We start from the raw sequence: 20,084 nt of genomic DNA on the forward strand, positions 1-20,084 counted from the left end.
AAGCTGGCATGGAGTCTTTCTGTGGTGTTTTTACTGTTACTGTAGGTGTTTCTGCAAATACATTAGCAAGGGTTATCTAAGCTGTGTCTCTCCCTTACCCTGACTAGAATGAGGGTCCATACTTGAACAGACTGTAAACTGACTACCAACTAGAGACCCCATTTCTAACATTGTGATTAATCAGCTCAGTCTTCCAAACCAAACAGACTTTATTCCCAGCCTTCTTCGCTAACTTTGATGTGCATAACATACAGAAAGTGATCGACATGATAGAGATTGAATCGACACCCATCAATCTGTGGTCCCTGTACAAGAAGGCATTTGATCTGGTGAACTAGTCCACATATACATATATATATATATATATATATATATACATATATATACATATATATACACATATATATACACATATATATATACACACACACACACATATATACACACTTGAAGCAATGAGTTTTCCACATGAGTTCACAGGACTGGTGTCTCGTATCAGAGGACTCGGTAGGAAAAAAGTAAGATTCAAAGAGCAACCAGAAAGGGGTTGTCTATTATCCAGTACCATTTACAGAACTATTATCTTATTTTTTTTTTGTCTGATAAAGAAACAAGAGAGCTACTCCTGATTTACTATGGAAGTCAAGATACTTCTCTACACAGACAATTAAGTGCTTCTCTTTCCTGACACCAGTGAAACTTATTTGGGCCACTAAATTTTTTTTTTTTTAGAGATGCAAAATAAATCAAGGATTATTAATAAATTACTCTAAATCAGGTAACTGAGAAACATACCAAAATGGTTACAGGGGATGCTTTCTTAGGAGTAATGCTAAATAGGCCAGTAGCTGCCATGTACAAACTAAACTACTGACCTTGTCAAGAATTGCTAAAAACTTCCAGATCTGACAGCACACTGTACTTACCCCTTGTCAGGGAGAAGAATTTGGTTAAAGTGTTAACTTTACTCAGATGGGATTTTCCACTCCGCCATCTTCCAGGTTGTATTAAAAAATCTTTCATAACCAAGCTTGATAGTTTAATGGTTTCCTTCTTCTGAAGGTGGTTTGTTAAAGGCGGTTGGTTCTGGTCACGCTCAAATTCTTAGCAAAATGCTCATCCCAACTTCTTAAAACCTATACCTCACTGATTACATCTTAGGATGCGCCACAAAGTTTAATGACTCGAGGGAAGAAAATAAAAATAAAACCAATGAAGAGGGATGCTTAAAGTAATTTGAGAGCAATGTTCAAACCACCTTAAGAACAAGCTTGCGTCCCTTTTAGAACACCCCACTGAAGTACAGACTGACTATTTCCACCCCGAATGACAAAAACGGCATGTGCAACCAACCAAGTTCATGGTAGAAACGGTTCCACCGTTTTATTTTATTTTTTTCACTGCGATCCAACAAAAATACAAAGCTGAGGTCTGTGCTGGTGGGGTTTAAATATGTGCAACTAAAACTATTTTATGAATTATCAAAAGGGACTTCAAAAACACGATAGTTTTGGCATTCAACGGGCAGACACTACATGTAAAAGCACACCAAAAATGATTAACCTACTAAAACTTGCTTCAAATGTGTGGATTTCCTTTTAATTAGCTCAAACATGCTGCAATATAAAGTATTTTATTCATACAGTGTGTACTACACTCCCAAGAGAGCATAAATTACCAGAGATAATAAAATATTTGAACCAGATGTTTAAATGCTGTTGGGATTTGAAAGTGTATTACACAGTATTTTAAAACAACAATTTTGAACCTCAATACTCAACTGTATTAGAGACAGCACATCAACTAAAGCTGTATTATAATCCAAGAATGCCACTGACGTGGGGGCAGCGGAAACAGTATGGTAGTTCAAAATGTTATCCTTTTATTAAGATATAATTCTCAAAGAGAGCTACTAAGAACCATCAACAAAGGGGGAGAAGCTGGGTTGTAGAAGATAATTATGCAAATTGTAGGCACTCTTAATCTTATATGCCAACGTTTTAGATACAGGTGGTCTTGGTTGGAAATGGATGAGACCTGGATCAAAACTTGAGAATTACATTTCAGTCGGAAATAACAGTGATCTATTATGTTTAAACAAATGTTAATTATTGTGTCCCTTTGTCCAAAGTATGCTGTTCTATAAATAGCCTAATTTAAAATGGTAACTTCCTGTGTTTAATATACATTGTAAAATAAAGCAACTGTAATAATGAAGATTCAACATTGAAAACTGGTTGTCTACGCATCATCCGTGATTTTTAATTTACACCGAAGTATAATCATCATCATGAGGATAAATATTCCAAAAGGGTGAACACAATCTACATTTATTACTCTGATATTCTGAAAATAAACGTATTCTGTACAAAATTGCACACTAGAAGTACTTACAGTAAGGTTGTCCCTTAGAAGCTGCATGATCAGAGTGCTATCTTTGTACGATTCTTCATTGAGTGTGTCCAGCTCAGCAATTGCCTCATCAAATGCCTGTTATACACAAGGAGAAAGGGAAAATTATTTAACTACTGCTATAAGTATAACATAAACAAATAAGTGTTCAGAGTACCCACGTCATAGGGTCTTACCATCTGTCTTACCACATACTGTCAATGGTCACGTGAACTAGTTAATTTACTGCAAAGCTACACGGTGGATTTAAAAACAAAGCCTACAAGTATTCTTTAAATGACAGGGGAAAAAACCTGCCAGGAAAAAGCCTCCCAACTGCACTTTCAGAGAGTATGTCTCAAGAAAGAAAACATTAACTGTGTACACTGACTATACAAAACAACTGGTGGCGATAATGTAAAGAATATATCAATGGTAACCTCAATTGGGAATACCAGTCTTTCACAATACATTAGGCAGTTGGTCGAAATAAGTAATCTTAACTAGAAAATACGAGGTTCAAGTTTTCCCCATCAGGAGCATATCAGTGCATGAAGTAAACCCCAAGCCTTCTTCCTCAAGAAAGAGTTTGGCATATCTAATTAACAGCTTCTGAATTCCTTTCCTAAGACGAAGAAATATCTTTGTAATGCAGGATAACTCAAAGAAAGGACTCAATGGTGCTCTTCACAATGGCCCGAAATAATCTACACCCATTATATGTACGAATAAGTGCGCTTTCACAATACTGGAGATCTAAGATCACTATTTAAGATCCTTGCAGGTCCACGTTCCTAAAACTCTATTGTGCCAAATGCAGCACTTTAAAGTTAACCCAACACTTTAAACGCGTCTTAGACTGCAAATAGTAGTGACTTGACGATGTAGATGGCAATAGTTTTCAACTTTATAGGCTTCTGGAGAAGGTAGTGTTTCACCATCAAATGACAAATCCATTACTTTCTCCAGGATATTCGATACCCAGCATGTTTCTACCTACAGACAAGCAACTAACATTGTTCACTTTTAGGTCGACAAAACCTTTATCAGTAGTTATTGTAAAGCAGTCTACTTGCTTTCTGACAAATAGAAAAGATATTCTTCAGTGACATCCAAAGTGGAAATCTGCCAACTTTGACCTCCCAACATTGCAAGTTACAAGCCACCTTAACTGTGGCTGCACGACATCTTTCTAAAAGCAAGGCAGAGATTGATAGGCCTTTTTGCTTTGACCCTAAGATACCTTTGCCTATAAATATATACATATTCTTTTCTGCACTAGGAAAAGAATAGTATTTCATTCACTAAAACTTCAGTTCTTTGATATAAACATTAAAAAATTGTTTTGATTATGTTCAGCTTCACATCAAATACAATTACTGTGCAGTAGTATTACAAACAATCTATAAATTTGAAATGTGTTAGTATTACAAATTTTACAATTCTGACAGGGGTGGCTGGATGGAACAAAGTTCTGTATGAAGGTGCAGTTTACCAAACCCAAAGCATCCATAAGCTTCGCATCTGCATGGGTCGTTTTCTTGACTTTTCTGCGTTTGACCTTGTCAACAAGTTCCCAACCACACCTTTTATTTTGTGACTAACCTTATTTTAGTAAAACATTTTTTTCATTGTTTTTATTTGTGAATGGTACAAGCAACAGTACAGCAATGATAGCATGATCACGTTATCAATGTATACATTCCTGTGTCTATATATGCTGGGTTATATCATCTGCCTTGACAAAAGACATTGGTTCGTTTTTTGTAGTAGCATGAATTCAAACGTATATATTTAACAGGCCATTACATATACAGTCAGGCAAGTTCCTCACATATAAGCTATAAATGCTGTTTGGCACCACTCGTGCACATGCAAGCTATCAGTCCAGATTCTACTCTGAGTATGTATGTATATGTATAGTCTCACTCCCAAAAGGTGGGAGTGTCCAATAGGATGCATCAGTTGAAGCTCCAGAGGGCAGAGTCCAAAGTAGGGTACAACATGGGCGGGGACACCGTGGCAGTGAGAGAGAAGGTACACCCATCAATTTTCGCTGTAGGTCAGCTAGTGTATTCATTAGTCACGGGTCACCCGTCCAAAGTGGCATACTGGTGTTCTTCAGCGAACACCTGCATCTCCTATAGAAGCGTATCTCACTCCAGTGCAATAGGATTCCTACACAGCCCGCATAACTCCTCTCTAGGAAGGGCTTCAAACTCCGCTATGCCCCACTTCAAGGCAGCTGCAAACCAGTGAGAAGCTGGGGAGGCAAACATCTTTCCAACTCACCTCCTCTTAGCCACTGAGTGTGTGAACTCTTCTGCCTTTTTCTCATCTTTGTGAGTCAAATGTTGTGACAAGTCTTACTTGACATGCCTATCCACGTCAGTTTCTCAATATGCCACCAGTTTGACATTTCCATATATAAAGTAAAATTATTGTACTGCTGCCATCCCCCGTAACATGCCAGGATCTATTTCATCACTGGTGTTATACAAATATTATACATTATGTTAAAAAAAAAAAAAAATGGAGTGGAACCCTTATACTACCAGAGTTGGGTGTGGGAATGTGAGCACTTGTACATGAAAAAGGATGCTTCAGAAGTCTATTTGTGATGTAAACGCATCCACTTGCATGACTGCATGACAATTTAAGACAACGTTTCTTCGTTAGAGCTCTGATAGACTCTGAATGTGGCAGAGTTCATTTCTTATGGGGTTGGATGATAGGGATGCTTCTATTTTGCCACCCCGCACAGCAGATTTTCACGAGTGCTTATACACAAGCTTTCTGCTCACAAAGTTAAATTTACAAAAATTAGAGAGCAGAATATTTTACAGGCCTACTCCTGCGAAATAAGGTCAGCTCCTAAAACTATTAAATCTGCTCCAATACAAAGCTGTATACATGCAATTGCACTTTCGTGACTAAGAATTGGGCACTTAAGTTTCAGTCCAACTGTCCAATATTTGTATAATTTTAAAAAGCATATTGGCATGCAAAACAGTTTGCGGAATTAAGATTCATGGAAATGCTATTTAATGTTCCATAATAGTTCAGCCAATACAACCCCGCAAGTTGTAAATTGGTGTACACAGAGCAAACAATCACCAATCTTGCTTCCGTCTTATGCACATATTTGCATAAAATGGGGAATTTTGCAAACATAAGGACAAGTTTGTGTATTGGGACCACGGTTAGCACTGCTCTAGGGCGCTCGTAGTAAAAAATGATCAAGCAGATAGTTTCCTCTCTGGTGGAACAGCCAGCGTCTGGTTTCGCACTAGCACCAGAAGATAGCCATCTAGCCCTTATTTAGAAGAATTAGTAAATAATTAACCAAGGAGGGTACACGCGTTTGATAAGTTTCCTTCACAGGCACCAATGTACTGGCTTTCTCGTGGAAAACTACCTATGATTTTAACTTCCCTTCCCAATCCTCATGAAAAAAACTATTTTCTAGTTGACACACTGACCAAACATGTCCTCTTCTGCCCAATACTGCATGTCCTTAAAAATAAGGTCTTCGAAAGATCCCTCAAGTTCCACCCGGTTCGTGAACTCTTCACCAACCATGATCGAGTTTTGGCATTGAAATGTAAAGTTATGATGGCCTCATTTACAATCATACTACCTTTCCCTGTCTAGTGGACTCACATTTGCAGTGCTTCACGAGTGTGTAGTCACTCACAAGTGCTCAGCTAAACGGTATTTTACCGGATATGAAAACTGTAAAACTTAAGCCTTTAAAAACTCCCAGACTTAACAGCCATACAAAGGTGAAACATTTTTAAACATAACGGTAATTAAGAAAGTCACCTTTCTACACTAATCAATTCGCCGGTCCGTGTCCAAAAACAGTAGACCCACTAGCACATTAATCACTGAACAAGGAGCTCCCAATAAGACAACTGTATTCTCACACATTTGACCTAAGAAAGGATTACTGGGCAAGCAGACCCTCAAACAGTTCTGACTAGTTAAAAGGCTCTAAAGAAAATGGGAATAAAATATAGCGGCATTCAGAAACAAACTTCATACTCTTCTGTACACCAAAGAAAACATTCAGTAATAAATACAAATAAAAGAAACCTACTTACCGTTTTTGCCAGGTGGCAGGCTTTATCAGGAGAATTAAGAATTTCATAATAAAACACAGAGAAATTTAATGCTAGCCCAAGTCGAATCGGGTGCGTTGGCTGCATTTCCTTCTTGCTGATTTCAAAGGCCAACTGATAAGCCTCCTGGGATTTATCTACAGTTTCTAGCAAAAGTACAAAAAAAAAAAAAAAAGTTACACAAATAAAAATCAAACGCACCTAGATACACACAAATGCCAACGTAAAAAAAAAAAAACTACGACTATAAAGACTATATATATAAAAAGAAATTCTGCACGTGAAGACCTAGGCCTTCTTATGTACATGCCTTATTGATGCTACATTTTAATGATAAGTTAAAGCTTGTGTACCCATTTGAAGCCCCATAAAGCCCGAGCAATTTTAATACTGACATGCATTTTATTCACCATCATGTTGTCATCCTGTGTTGTGCTCTGCACATTTAAGCTGAATAGTCCTGGTAAGCATAACCTTGTTCCACGGTTGGTACATCGACACGCTTTTTAGAAAGTAGTAGTTCGATATGTCTCATATTTGTATAATTTCTAAAGTCTTCTCGCATTTCTCCCCACAGGAAGAGCCTGGCACCTGTTCAATAGTACCTTTACGTAAATTTCAGTATTATCAGGTTCTCCATCTTTCATACAATTGCATTGAGAAAGGGTGGATGAATGTACTACCAACATGTAAAGATTTATCGTTAAATGCGCTAATTTAGCAGCAACGAAGCTCTGGTCGATTAGTTAGCCAATGGTAGTGGTTATTTCGGAGTGCTTGCTGGCTATGTTTAGCACTCAAAAAATTATAGACTACTGTGCACTATCCAGAGTGCTTTCCCTTAAAAATGTTGACTGAGAAAAATCAAGGTGTGAGGGTCTACTTGCAAGCATGTAAAATTAGACACATTCTGGCGAATATTCAATCATTTGGAATGAAAAATTCAAGTAATAAGAAAAGTTAATTGAAGGACCAAATAAAGGAAGGCACAGAATAATGAAAAAAATAAAAATGACCATTCGAGACGCATGAAAAAGTGTTCAGGGCAAATTTGACTACCAATGCCTAATGAACTAGATAATAATTTGAGAATACGAGCTAGAAGAAAACAAAATAATAATAGTAGAGCAGAGTATCATAAGGGGAAACAAGGTAACTGAAACCTATGCAGTTTTGGCGAACTGGAGTGCTTGAAAAATATTGGAAAATTAAAGAATTTAAATACAAGCTCTGTGGTTTGGAAGCTTGTTATAGGCTAAATACATTTTTTTTTAAATCTTAACATGTTGTGAAACATACCTTTCTTTTTGTCTCCACTTGCTACTTCAGAAAGATACCTGTAGTAGTCCCCCTTCATTTTCAAGTAAAAGACTTTGCTCTCGGGCTGCGATGCGTTTGCAATTAGGTGTTTGTCCAGCAAGCACTTTAAAAAGTTAAGGTAAAAGGAATTTGTATTTAGTGAGAATAAACTTGGCAAATTGTTCCAAACAATGAGTGCATCAAATAGGAAAACTAACATTCAAAACAGTTCTGAAAGGTTAACACCGTGGATTCTACACTTGCAGATCATAACGACAGGGCACAACTGCTGAAGCTGCATTAAGTGCAGGACCACTTACAGGTGACAAGATAGTTAAACTTCTACTTGGTGCAGGTTATGCTTTTCAGATACAACAGAACATCAAATGTATTCGCAATGGCAATGATGATGCTTTTGAAATAGGTTAATCACATGCACATAACATTCCCATATAGTTGAACAGAATTGCAGATGGAGACCACCCCTCCCCCAAAATAAACTTGTCTTACTAAAGACAGAAATCCAAGTGTAGGCGGCACCAATGCTGGAATCCTTTCAGATGTTCAACATTACAGCCTTTTCATGCATGTGTTCAACAAAAATACTAATACCTTGAACAATTCACGAACATTGCTACAGAATCAGACGTGGTACATCAAACAGAGAAGGTGACGAGAATGCTTGCAGTAAGTCTAAATACCGGCAAGCATTTTGTAGCATTCCAACACATTGTTCTTTTGCCCACCATGCCACCTCAGGTCAGACCCCAGGCATATTCAAATCAGTCTGTACACTGTTCCAACAAGGACAGTCCAACCCGAACTTTCAAGTCAGGTCCCCTGAATCGGATCAAAAACAATCCAAGATCAGCTTTCAATGGCAATTGCTCAGGATAGCATCCCAACCCATTCTTCTTTTGCCCCACAGACGCAACCAATCTATAACTTGCTGATGAGCCCTAATCAGGGCAAAAGTCTAGGCTGCTTGTGTTCAGGGTGGATCAGACCTAGCAGTATGTCCCTGTGCCTCTGGAACCAAGTGATATCCAGCTGATGTGCCCTAATCGGGGCAAAAATTGACCTAGGTTGCTTGTGTTCTAGTTCAAAAACTATCTAGCCTAGCAATTCAGCCTGAACTGTTCCCTATAGAGCAGAGTCAAGAAAGATTTTCGTATGGCTGGGCCCAAACTGAGCTGGCATGATGAGCAAAACACAATGGATTGGTATGTGGCCCTGGGCAATTGTTAGTGGCTGGGATTAAATACAAGCATTCTAGCAATCATCCTGATTTTGTTACAGATACAGAAGTTGGCTGAACAGATAAAGTGCCTCTGGAGAGTTAAGGATATACATATCTGAACTCTAGATTGGAGGACCCACTATTCGTTCACAAGTTAACCTGCTTAAGCTTCATCACACAATGGCTCCTCAAGAGTGCTAACCAAAAGGCGGCAATTCCAATTTTGAATAATTATTTTAATCTTTTAGAAGATTACCAGGACATCGTTGCATATTTCCTGCAGTTCGCCTTCAATTTTATCACGGTACTCCCTGGACATCTGCTGCTTCTTTTCATTCCCTTCGGTTTTCTGTTCAATGCTGGAGATGACGCGCCAGGAAGAGCGACGTGCCCCAACGACATTCTTATAAGCAACCGAGAGTAGATTCCGCTCTTCGTTGCTGAGCTCCTTCCCATGTTCAGTGACCTCCTTCATAGCTGCAGCCATGTCATCATATCGCTCAGCTTGTTCGGCGAGCTTAGCTTTCTGCACAAGCTCTGCTGGGTCCATATCTACAGCTAATGGGGGTGGAGGGAATAAACATTAAAAGCCGTCCGTACAACTATTAAACGCTTAAAATCAAATTAGCTAATACAACTCCTCACTCAATACAGGGACTAGGTATCGACAAACAAGTACAGACGTATTAAAATCTCCAGAATAAAACCGGTTTCTGCAATTACAATACTATCTAAAAAATAGTTACTTTAGACTTAATGTTTAAAAGTACGCTCCACCCTAGTATCAATGTTTAATATAAGGCAAAAGGAGTAGCAAATGTATTTTTTTAAAGCGGCATTACAAAAACGTTTCTGAGAGCCTTCAGTTAATGGGACTGATAACCTATGCTCAGTAAGCACTTTCCAGTCTCGCCAAACTCAGGTGAAATATTACACACATTTTAAAGGGATTTGCAGAAGACCCTTTTCTCGCTTACAGGTAGCAGGACCTTTCTGGAAAATAGGACAGTTAATTAGCCCTATACAAGGAAGGTCCTAAAACGATTAACCTACATAAAAAAAAAACAAAAAAAAAAAAACGTTTTCTTGTACCACAAACCATTTAAAAAAACACTTAAGTTGGATATAAGTGCACATGTTCAGTTTCCTGTTAAAACTACAAGCCACGCTAAACTGTGGCACATACTTTATGTTCTGCCGCCAGTTATAGGAATGTTCTGCGTTTCTCTTCACATTAAAGGTCTGAGATGCCGGAAACCCATTCAATGTCCCCGGATGTCTATTGTTCAGTCATGCATGGTAACTCAGGCTACTGCCACTAACTTTGCATAGACCAACATGTTGCATCCTCAACCAATTTTATATAGTGGGTTTTCAAATCAATACCTTTAGTACTCAGAAATCCACGCGTTTAATATAAAAAAACAAAACAAAAAAAAAACAGTGAAAATTAGTGCCACCAATTGCGGTGCCTGCTGGGAGCTATACAGTTTTTCCTTTGACAGATTTGAAGCGGTCTTGAGAATGTGTCACCCTCCCCCTTTTTTTGGAAGGGGTTGACCTTAATGGACCAACAGAATCAACACGTTTACTAACTGGCCTACTTTACAGATACGAATGCACGGTAACAGCCGATCTGGTAAATTTTGGCAGCAATCACTCTTCCCGCCCGAGAGACGGAAGCAATAATCTACCTTCTCGCCATATGGCTACAGAAGAGGGCGAGAAGCCAGGACAGTGACAGCCAGCAAGATGAAACCAGGAAGGCAGAAAGGTTTACTCACGGTGAGCGAAAATAGGGATGATGTGCTGCTTGCCATGTTGGAAGCGCACAAACTAAACTCTTGCACACCTTACACTACATTCGCAAGGATGAATGTGCCTTTCTCTCTGCTCTGGACTCGAACTTCGTTCTACATGTCCATTCCTAGTCACAACTTGATAACTTGAGACACCTTATGGTGGTTGGAGAGTGCGCGGTATGAGAAAGGGAGAAAATGACAAGGAGGACAGGAAAAGCATTTCAGAAAGCAAGTTGTCTCACCCGGTCCCCTAGTGGTAGGCCAGTGATATTCCAATACAGAAGTGCTTCCCGAAAAGTAAGTTGGAGCTTTTTTTGTAGGTACAGCTGTGGGGTGGGAGGTGGGGCCGGGGGGGGTTGAGACTGATGCACATCATATTCTGGCATTCATCGACTCACTTTATTGGCTGAACTAATTCTAAGATTTGGCCCTATAATTTTATTGGGTTTATAAACGACGAAAGGTCAGTAACAAATACATTCATGAACAAATACTACTAAAAGGATACGCGTGTGTTCGCAGTGATCTAAAAAGGAGTGTCTCGAATACATTATATGACCAACCAGTAACACTTCGATTTAAAATAAAGTATGGGGGGGTCGGGTCATTTAGAAAAATCTTGGCAACAAAAAAAAGTAAGTGCACCCCTATAATAAGCACAGAGTGGCAAGGGGGGGGGGGTGAAAGGAGTCCAATTATCTTAGCACAGGGAATAGATGCCGATTGCTCCAACCAATTGAACAAAACAATATTAGTTCATACATTAATATAGTTCGAATAGCATTCCAGGAGCTCGCTTGCTGAAAAGAAAGGCCTTATGAAATTAAGACATCAGTCGTTCACGCGAATGTATCAAGTTTTGGGCCTTGCATTCATCAGACTGTTAATCAATTGCTTAGTCTACAGCAGCAATTTACCCATAGAGAGTGGACAGCTTCGACTATCTCTTGCCTTTAAGACATCGTTCTGGTCTCAAAGTGTTACTTAATCATAACAGTTTCAAACTAATACCAATACACAAACATTGGCAAAGCCTAAAGCCTGGGTATAGCGCTGATGCGTTCGGCATGAGCACTTTTGACGAGACAGAAGGGAAACAGGAGGCAAGAGGACAATAGTTGTAAAGTACTTTTCAATTCCGTTCAATAGAAACACTGACGTGGTGGCATAAGGATAAACCCCAGAAGAATAAACCTTAACCAGAAGCAATGGGCGAGACATAACGACAATTGGGGGGTCGGGGTGTAATGAGACCTGGCTCAAAGAGGGCGGTGAAAAAAAATCGAATTGTTGAAACAGGAGGGCCAAAAGCTCCCTATGCATATTGTTAGCAAGGAGTTGTTGGACAACTGGGCTATTGTAACACGCACCTTAAGACGGATCCATCCCCCGAGCCATCGACGTACACGTGCTGGCTTTATTTTATGCCGACATGGTGCTACTCAGGATTGCCAAGTGAGATTGAAGCGATCACCAACAAGTCACAAGATATACTTAAACAACAAACTTGAGAGTAACTGACATATTTAACTGCCAATAGAAGCTCAGCGTTACCTCTCTTCCGGTATAGGGCATCAGTCTGGCAAATATGGGGCGATTGTACAAGACAACTTGAGTGCCTAAAGAGGAAGCTAGCCCTCTAACTTAAGTCCTGATCCAGTGACGGACAGAAGGGTCTATGGATTAACTCAAAAACATTAAACATTGTGTACTAGTCTACATTTTAAGTCAGACAATATCGCCAGAGAAAGACATCTTAGACACAAGTCTTTTTGTTTCAGATGCACACTTTTGCAGATTATATAGAACATTCTAACTCAAACACTTCAGGAGTTATTAAAATTGATCAACATAGGGTACAATGCAACACCAGCCACCCCATTAAAGGTAGACGGTGCCCTTCAGCTGTCGAGTACTATATTCAGCAACTGAAAGACGACAATGTTGCCCAGTCAATATAAACGTAACAATTACACGGGACTGGAGAACCGCTATTTAATTAAATCCATGTTCAAAATAAAAGGGCTGATCAAAGGTGCAGTTATTTCTTCAGAGTACTCCAACTTTAGTATGAAAACCATGCTGCACCTCAAAAAAACAATACTCGTAACCTTACATTAAGTACCTCCTAGTGAAACATGCACATAATACAAACGAAACGTAGAAAGCATTCTAGAGATGTTTGTGTCACGGAAATGGGCGCAGCCAACATTGATTTTTGTTTGCTGCACAATTCTTTGACTGCTGCATAATTTGTTAGTCAATGCCACGCATTTCCAGTCTCCCTGAACTCGGGCTAGAGGCACATTACGAAAACCCAGCAAATTAAGATAATCAATGGCCCCAGGCAGTAATACTCAAATATGCACTGCAGTGACGAGATGGGGATGCAATGACAACGCAAGTATGTGCCGATTTTGTTTGGGAACTTTAACTTTACGGATGTGCAAATTGAGAGAAAATGGACGAAAAACATGTTGCAGGCGTAGTAGCTGCTGGTGAACAGGTTTAGTTCGGCCCAGCTCTTCAAAAGATGGAGTATGACAGTTCCGGCCAGAGGGAGGGGCGCATCAATTGGGAGGGATCGAGACAGAAGATTCTGTAATGAATACGTTAAATGTGGAAATGAGGTTCGATATTGAGCTGTTTGTTTTCCAAGAGGTGCAAGTGGAACGCCAATCAGAGTATGCAAGTGGTTGCATTAGTGTGACGGTTGTGCTAGGTGCAGTATGTGGACACGTTGTGTTAGGTGGTAAGATGTGCTCGGCGAGAATACAGTGTTCAGGTCTAAAATCAGAAGCTGCTCTTGTTTTTGCACACACTTACGTAAGGACACCTAGATGCACCCCGAGCGAAACTGGCTTGATAAAGACAATATATTCACCTATGGGAATGGGGCATTTTAAGCATGATTAGGCAATTTCCGCAAAGGGCCGTAGGCTACACAAACAAAATGACATGAAGCACATTCCAAAAGGCTGTTCATGCCAAGCTCTTTTGGATGAAATGGAAAAAATAAAATAAAAGTTGCCGAATATGTCCCAAGTACGAAGTAACAGATAGGCATTCATCTTAATCACAAAAAAGCTTAGCAAGTGCAGGAAGAGCCCCCTTTGTGTACCTTAAATGCCCATCACATTGAGAAATCTATATAAAACGCATAAGTGCAATTCAACGTGTGCTACTGAAAAATTCTTACGACTGGAGCCTGTACAGAATACACAAACTGAAATCTTCCTCTAGTCTAATCACAAAGTGTATATATAATGGCAAAGCGAACTGAAGATTTGCCATTATATGTACATTATGAACTGGAGATTTCAAATCTAGTGCGAAAGAAAATATTCAACCGAGGGATTTTTTTAAACTGCTAGATCCACTGTACATAGGTGGAGTTAAAAAAAAAAAAAAAAAAAAAAAAAAGTGTAAAACGCATACGACCATAAACGTGAAGATAAGATGGTACCTGCGCACTATAAAACACTGGAAATAAAGCAAAACACTGGACCAGCAAGTCTTTGGGTCAAGTTTACTATATGCTGTCCTGTCTATTGGGAAGCCTATTGTGGCTGAGCAAGAACACGGAGGTGCTTGGAGCCAATCAATTACAAAAGATTAGTTGGTTTTCCTTATCACACGTATTTGCCTGCGTCTTATTTATGTCCCAGTTTGCCAATCTTGTATTGGTAATATCCATGGAGCATTGAATATTCACAATCTGATTGGAGGACACTGCTGCTTTTATATAATGCTTTCACTCTTTTTTCAAGAACTATTTTTTAGGGGCGAGCACACAAGAACTCCGTTCCTGTTGTAATCTCTCTTTGGGCTTTTAACCACGCCCATGTCATGCCTGTCACTTTCATTGGTTTGCAGGCTTGCCTTTTAGAATCCGCTTGCTTTCACTAGTGAGAGTCATGCATACTTCATACCTTTCCAAGTGTTTGCCCTCCTCTAGCACAACAGCCAACTACTGAAAACATACGAGGCTTCAGGTTTTCAGTCTGGTTTCTGCACTACTTTCTTTTTATTTTCCACGCGGCAAGATTGCACTGTTTTTTTTGTTGGTTTTCAATTAGCTCAATATTGCGCCCTTTTTTCTTTCAATTTAATTGACAAGAAAAGTCCGGTTAGGAGTTTACAATGCAAATAGCTGTAACTCAAGCAAATGCGAGACCTATTGCACTATAAATGCGTGTTTTTGTTTAGTGAGTAAGACATACCTGTATGTAGAACTCTCCCTCCTGCACTGTTGCTGACACTTGCTTGACTGTTTCTCCTGCTACTCCCCTCACTTTATTGTGCAATTAAATTAATTGCAATTACCATACAACAGAAAACATTAGAATATCCTAAAACATTCAATACATTCATATTTTCCTTACTGTACTACCCTCCCCCTTTCTTTCACCTGTGTACATTTGAGTTCTCACGTGTGTTGCTTTGCTGCAACGCCCTCCCCCACAATCTCCCAGCCCTGCATTTGCTTCCTCACTAACCCAAAAAATGTTTCTTGCAGGAAAAGCACATATGTAATTTTGCAACCATCCCATTGTTTAGCATGGCACAGATGGCTGTGCCAGTTTTTTGTTTTAATTTTTTTTTTTTAATATAAAAACTTTAGTCACGCTGGACAACATCACAGGCACTGGGCAGCATGGACGAACAAGCATTTGTAAAGCAATGAGCTGCACATCTGCTCAAGATAGAGCGATTAGCATTGTAAACTCCTAACCAGGCTTGTTTTGCCAAAAACTGAAAATTAGAAGCAAACCAGTTTCACATAAGCGAGTCGATTCAATGCACCACGACCATCAGTGTGAAGAGAGAGAGAGAGACAAAAAAGGGAAAACGAAGTTCTCTCGCAGTCAAACTTATCTGCAAAAGTGCAATTAGCCACGTAACAATGGTGATGGCCAAAGCAGTAACAAAACATCCCCAAGGAAGGACAACGGAAAAGGATTTTTTGAAGGGCAAGCCCACTAACGAGTGGTAGTGATGGATGTGAGGTAGGCGTTGTTACATACCAACATGTCGGAAAAGCAATGCTTGCACGCTGCTCTGCTCGACCTCAAAAGAGAAAAGCCAATAGGCCATTAAGGACACCTACTGGCTCTGCCAATCCTCATTGCCACCTGGCACAACTTGAATTCCTCTCCCATGGGCAACGGGGACGAAGGGGGTTTCCAGCCTTTCCTCAGTATTCAGAAATCTGTATCGTATCAGACAGTGGAAGTGAGCATATCTGGGAAGCGAGGGACTACCCCCATCATAGCATTATGCCCGCGCTCGTCACAAGAATTTATATAAAAACGCTTGCTACAAATATATTAAAAGGAAGCTGCTCCATTCATAAGGGATTTAAGAGGCACACGTGATCCACTGTGATGATTGCTTCTACTTACCTGGTATAAAATATCTCCTCGTTGACTGTAATAGTAACACTGCCCAGCCAATATCATGACCCATGCATTTTAAAAGCTGTTAAACTAACCTACAAAGGCACTGCAAGGGATGAAGGGACAGAGTTCTTAGTAAAAGCAACATCTACTGTCCACTTGGTAAGCTAGTGTGTAGGTAAATCAATTAAATGTCTAACCGTAACCACCAGTGTAGTAAAAGACAAGTTCGGTCGAATGATCTTATAACTTCAACCTGGCCACCTCAATTTTAGAGGTTAAAAAGGGCACCACTCGAAGCGTGGGTATCCTTTAGTGTGCACTTATGAAATCGCAATTCGATTAATTTAGTGGCTGTGTTACCATGGGGACCACGCAGTGCAGCATGTTGACCGCTGTTAATCATTTACATATCATGCACTTGCAATATACAATCCTTTCACTACACTACAGAACGCGTCAGTGATCAATATTTCTAATAAAAAATAAAACAGGTTCTGGGGCCCTTCACAAGAAGCGGATGACAATACCACCATAACTATGTAAAAAAACAAACAAAAAACACACACCAGACAGGCCGCGCCACCATGTGGTAGAATGTCGATAGTGCCCGTCTTGAGAATTTAGGGTGAATGTTTAACACCGAAAACCACCGGGTCAAATTAAGCAAGTATTATCACCTCGTTGTGCCTGATAAACCAGTAAGCCTCACTAGGGAAAGACTTTTACCCCCTCGCTCAGAAATGTCATGGCGCTTATAGTGCTGGCTACAGACTACTCAAGACTCCTTGGTATGTAACCTGCTGGTATGGAGCCCTACTGGATGTTTCAACAAAACCAGGTTGTATTAAGAAGAGTCGCCGTAAAAGCTAAGACTGCGTTAGAAAAAGGAAACATGACAGGAATGGCACGAATGAGGTATGTTACAGCAATGACACAAGCAGTAAAATGATGCCCAGTCCAAAATACCACCTTTTGTGCTGGGTGTGGTGCTTTCTAGTCTGTACTTTTCATCTCACAAAAATGATTTGGTGAATTAAACACTAAAACAGACCCCTGTCATGTAAGAACGAAAGAGGCAACAGGAGCAAAACATACACCCGCTAAGCGCCCATTAGACTTCTGCACGGTGGTTCCTCGGCAACAATTATAAAATATATGAAGTTGAGAGAAGGGCGTTAACATCGGCAACAAATTAGCTACAAGCACGCCAGTATAGGTTTTTCAATTACGTTCGTAATATTAAAACGTAAACCAAAACTACCATGGACTTTGCACGGCCGTTCTATAAAATACGAACTTCATAGCAAAACAAACAAGCCAGAATAGGAGGGAAAGCGGCGCAGTTTCTACAGTTGCATCCCATAGTAGACCAGAGACCATCGTGGTATATTCAGTATTATTTTACACCATAACCGTCAACCGCAGACGGTACAGGAGTTGGTAAACGATACATTTCAAGAAGTCAACTGATGTGGGGGGGGGGGGGTGGGGAGATGGGCATTTGGTACTAAAGGCTGCTTAGAGTGCACTAGACATTTAGTGGGCAGGCCAGGGAGAGATTTAGTCACCATACAGAAACACGTTAAATACCAACGTTGCGCGAATATATGAGGCAGAAAGGCCAAGAACTAAGCAATGGCAGTTTTTTCGCTAACAGCAACATTATTACAGTAACGTTATCTGCCAAAAGGAGCATTTGGTAACTGAAACGTAGTCACACTTTCAAGCTCTCTGAAGAACCTGAATTAATAAAATAGCATATGTGCGGGCCTAGGCAGACGTAGTTTATGTTATAACACAAAACACGACAGAGTCGCGTCACGGAAGGCCTCTTGGGGCACAGGAAAACTATGCTGAAACGAAAAGTATAGCAAGCCTGCTGTTCCTCAAAAGGCAAAAAGTGTCGGTGACTGATAACGAGGGCCATTCTCTCATTGGGGAGGTGGGGGATCACGGTGGCGGTACGGCGGAAGGCAGATATAGTGACACACTAAACCTTCTAGTGGAAGGGTAATTCCAAAGATGAGGCTCATACCCTAGCCGAGCACTTCTGGAAAAGCTCGGATCTGAACGCAACCTGTGCGCAGGTGGGTGAATGGCAAACCCCTATTGAGGCAGTACCTCCTGCGCCAGCCCCACCCCGGTACGGGAGAACACCAGGCCGGAGAAAGTCTATTTCCGAACTGCGTGCCCCCTCCTTTCAGAGTCAACTGATACACGAAATTATAACACCGACTAATTAATTTCGAGGGGTAGCAGCCACGGCCTGCCTCCCGCCCCCGCAAAGCGGCGGCCGCGCCTCTAGCCGCACCCCTCCAGGGCTCACTACTCCACCATGCCTCTCCCCTTGCGCCCCCACGGTGGCCGGCGGTCAACAATAATTCTACAAACAAAAAGCCCCGCACTCACCGTAGCCCGGATTTACAACTCCTCTAGATAAATCGCCGAAAACAGCCGTAGCTTTCCGTCCTCGGGCAGCCTTACGGTCGTTTTCTTACTTCCGCTCGTTTCGTCACTTCCGCTTCCGGAAACTCCACCCTACTATGCAAAATACGCTATTGGAATCGTGACACGGGCCGTAAAAGAGCGCGCTCTACCCCGACCAGGAAGTACCCAAGATGGGTTCATTATTGAGTGTATTTACAGGTTAATTTTTCACAAGCGTCGTTTTTTCGAGCACTACTTTTCGCAATATAATATTGTCACTTTCCATGTGCATTATTAGGTTTGAACTTTCCTACAGGTAACATGGCCGCCGCCGGGAAGTAGTCGCAAATGAGCAAGGCATACCTTTAAAAGCAGTACCGCTCTGAGCTACATAACAACAACATGAAAAAGCTAGCTTTTATCCACCTGACTTAAAAACGTATGAAACTAAGATATAATAATTCACTCTAAAGAAGAAAAAAAAAACGTTTGGAAACTTAATTTCTTTATTTAAAAATCGAGTGCCCGTCAATAAATAAAGCAAACAAATATGATTCCTTTAAGTATGTATCTTAGACGAAAAATATGTTTTAAAGAAAGGAATAGGTTTGTCTGTGCAGCATTAACTGAGGATAAATATGAAGATGGCCACTAAATTTGATCAGTTATTTCAAAGTTGTCTGTCTTCTCCTTCCATTGGTTATAACAAGCTAGTGCATCTCGCTCATCGGTTCCGAAAAGCTGGTAACTGTACAAACCTCAACGCAAACGTAATTGGCAACACCGCTATTCACTACGTCACGGCGTTCTAACGTGCCTTTCAGTTACAGACAAATCACTGTTAACAGAATATGCAACATTTGTGCATAGTTCATGCTCTTTCTTAGTAGCTCGAACATCCTATTGAATGACAATGGGCTTATACAGTGTTGCAAAAATTATATTGTAACAAGAGTGGATCTAAAGCTCATTGTTTGCAACTGTAAAAGAAAACGTAGCAGTGCGATAGCATGTTTAGCCAGGAAGCAGGCAAAATAATGCAAGACAGTTGCAGTTTCAACGATCGGGGATTTACTTTTGATCAGTTGGAGTAGCGTCTAGTGCTAACCCCCATACACATTTTCTACATTTTTATGTTTTCTCCCAGTGCAAATAAACAGGAGTCAGACCTCCTGGTAAAATAGTAACTCCTAGGTAACAACCAATGAGTAGGTGCCAGAATCATCTGGAGTGTAGGAATGTGAGAGGTTATTAACAGAGTGAATCAAGTATTTATTTAATCCTTAAAGTGCGTCCACAGATTACATTTAAAACTACAACAATCAATAAAAACCCAATGATTTAAAATACATGTGATTAAGCCATATAAAACAAGATGAGAACAAACAAAATACATTCC

The 20,084-nt window shown here is 40.3% G+C and overlaps 1 protein-coding gene across 1 annotated transcript in view; it reads right to left on the minus strand.

Moving 5' to 3' along the window:
- YWHAB (tyrosine 3-monooxygenase/tryptophan 5-monooxygenase activation protein beta) overlaps positions 1–18,953 on the minus strand; it is a 45,627-nt gene extending 26,674 nt beyond the window's left edge. Inside the window, exons 1-5 of the mRNA XM_069243542.1 lie at positions 18,668–18,953; positions 9,311–9,612; positions 7,815–7,938; positions 6,498–6,661; positions 2,395–2,490 (exon numbers count right to left, since the gene is read on the minus strand). Of these exons, the coding sequence (XP_069099643.1) occupies positions 2,395–2,490; positions 6,498–6,661; positions 7,815–7,938; positions 9,311–9,604 (678 nt within the window). The 5' untranslated portion in view covers positions 9,605–9,612; positions 18,668–18,953. The remainder of the gene's footprint in view (positions 1–2,394; positions 2,491–6,497; positions 6,662–7,814; positions 7,939–9,310; positions 9,613–18,667) is intronic.
- Positions 18,954–20,084: the final 1,131 nt, after the last annotated feature.

The sequence above is a fragment of the Pleurodeles waltl genome, chromosome 7, assembly GCF_031143425.1.
Source record: "Pleurodeles waltl isolate 20211129_DDA chromosome 7, aPleWal1.hap1.20221129, whole genome shotgun sequence".
In the NCBI taxonomy this organism is placed as follows: domain Eukaryota; kingdom Metazoa; phylum Chordata; class Amphibia; order Caudata; family Salamandridae; genus Pleurodeles; species Pleurodeles waltl.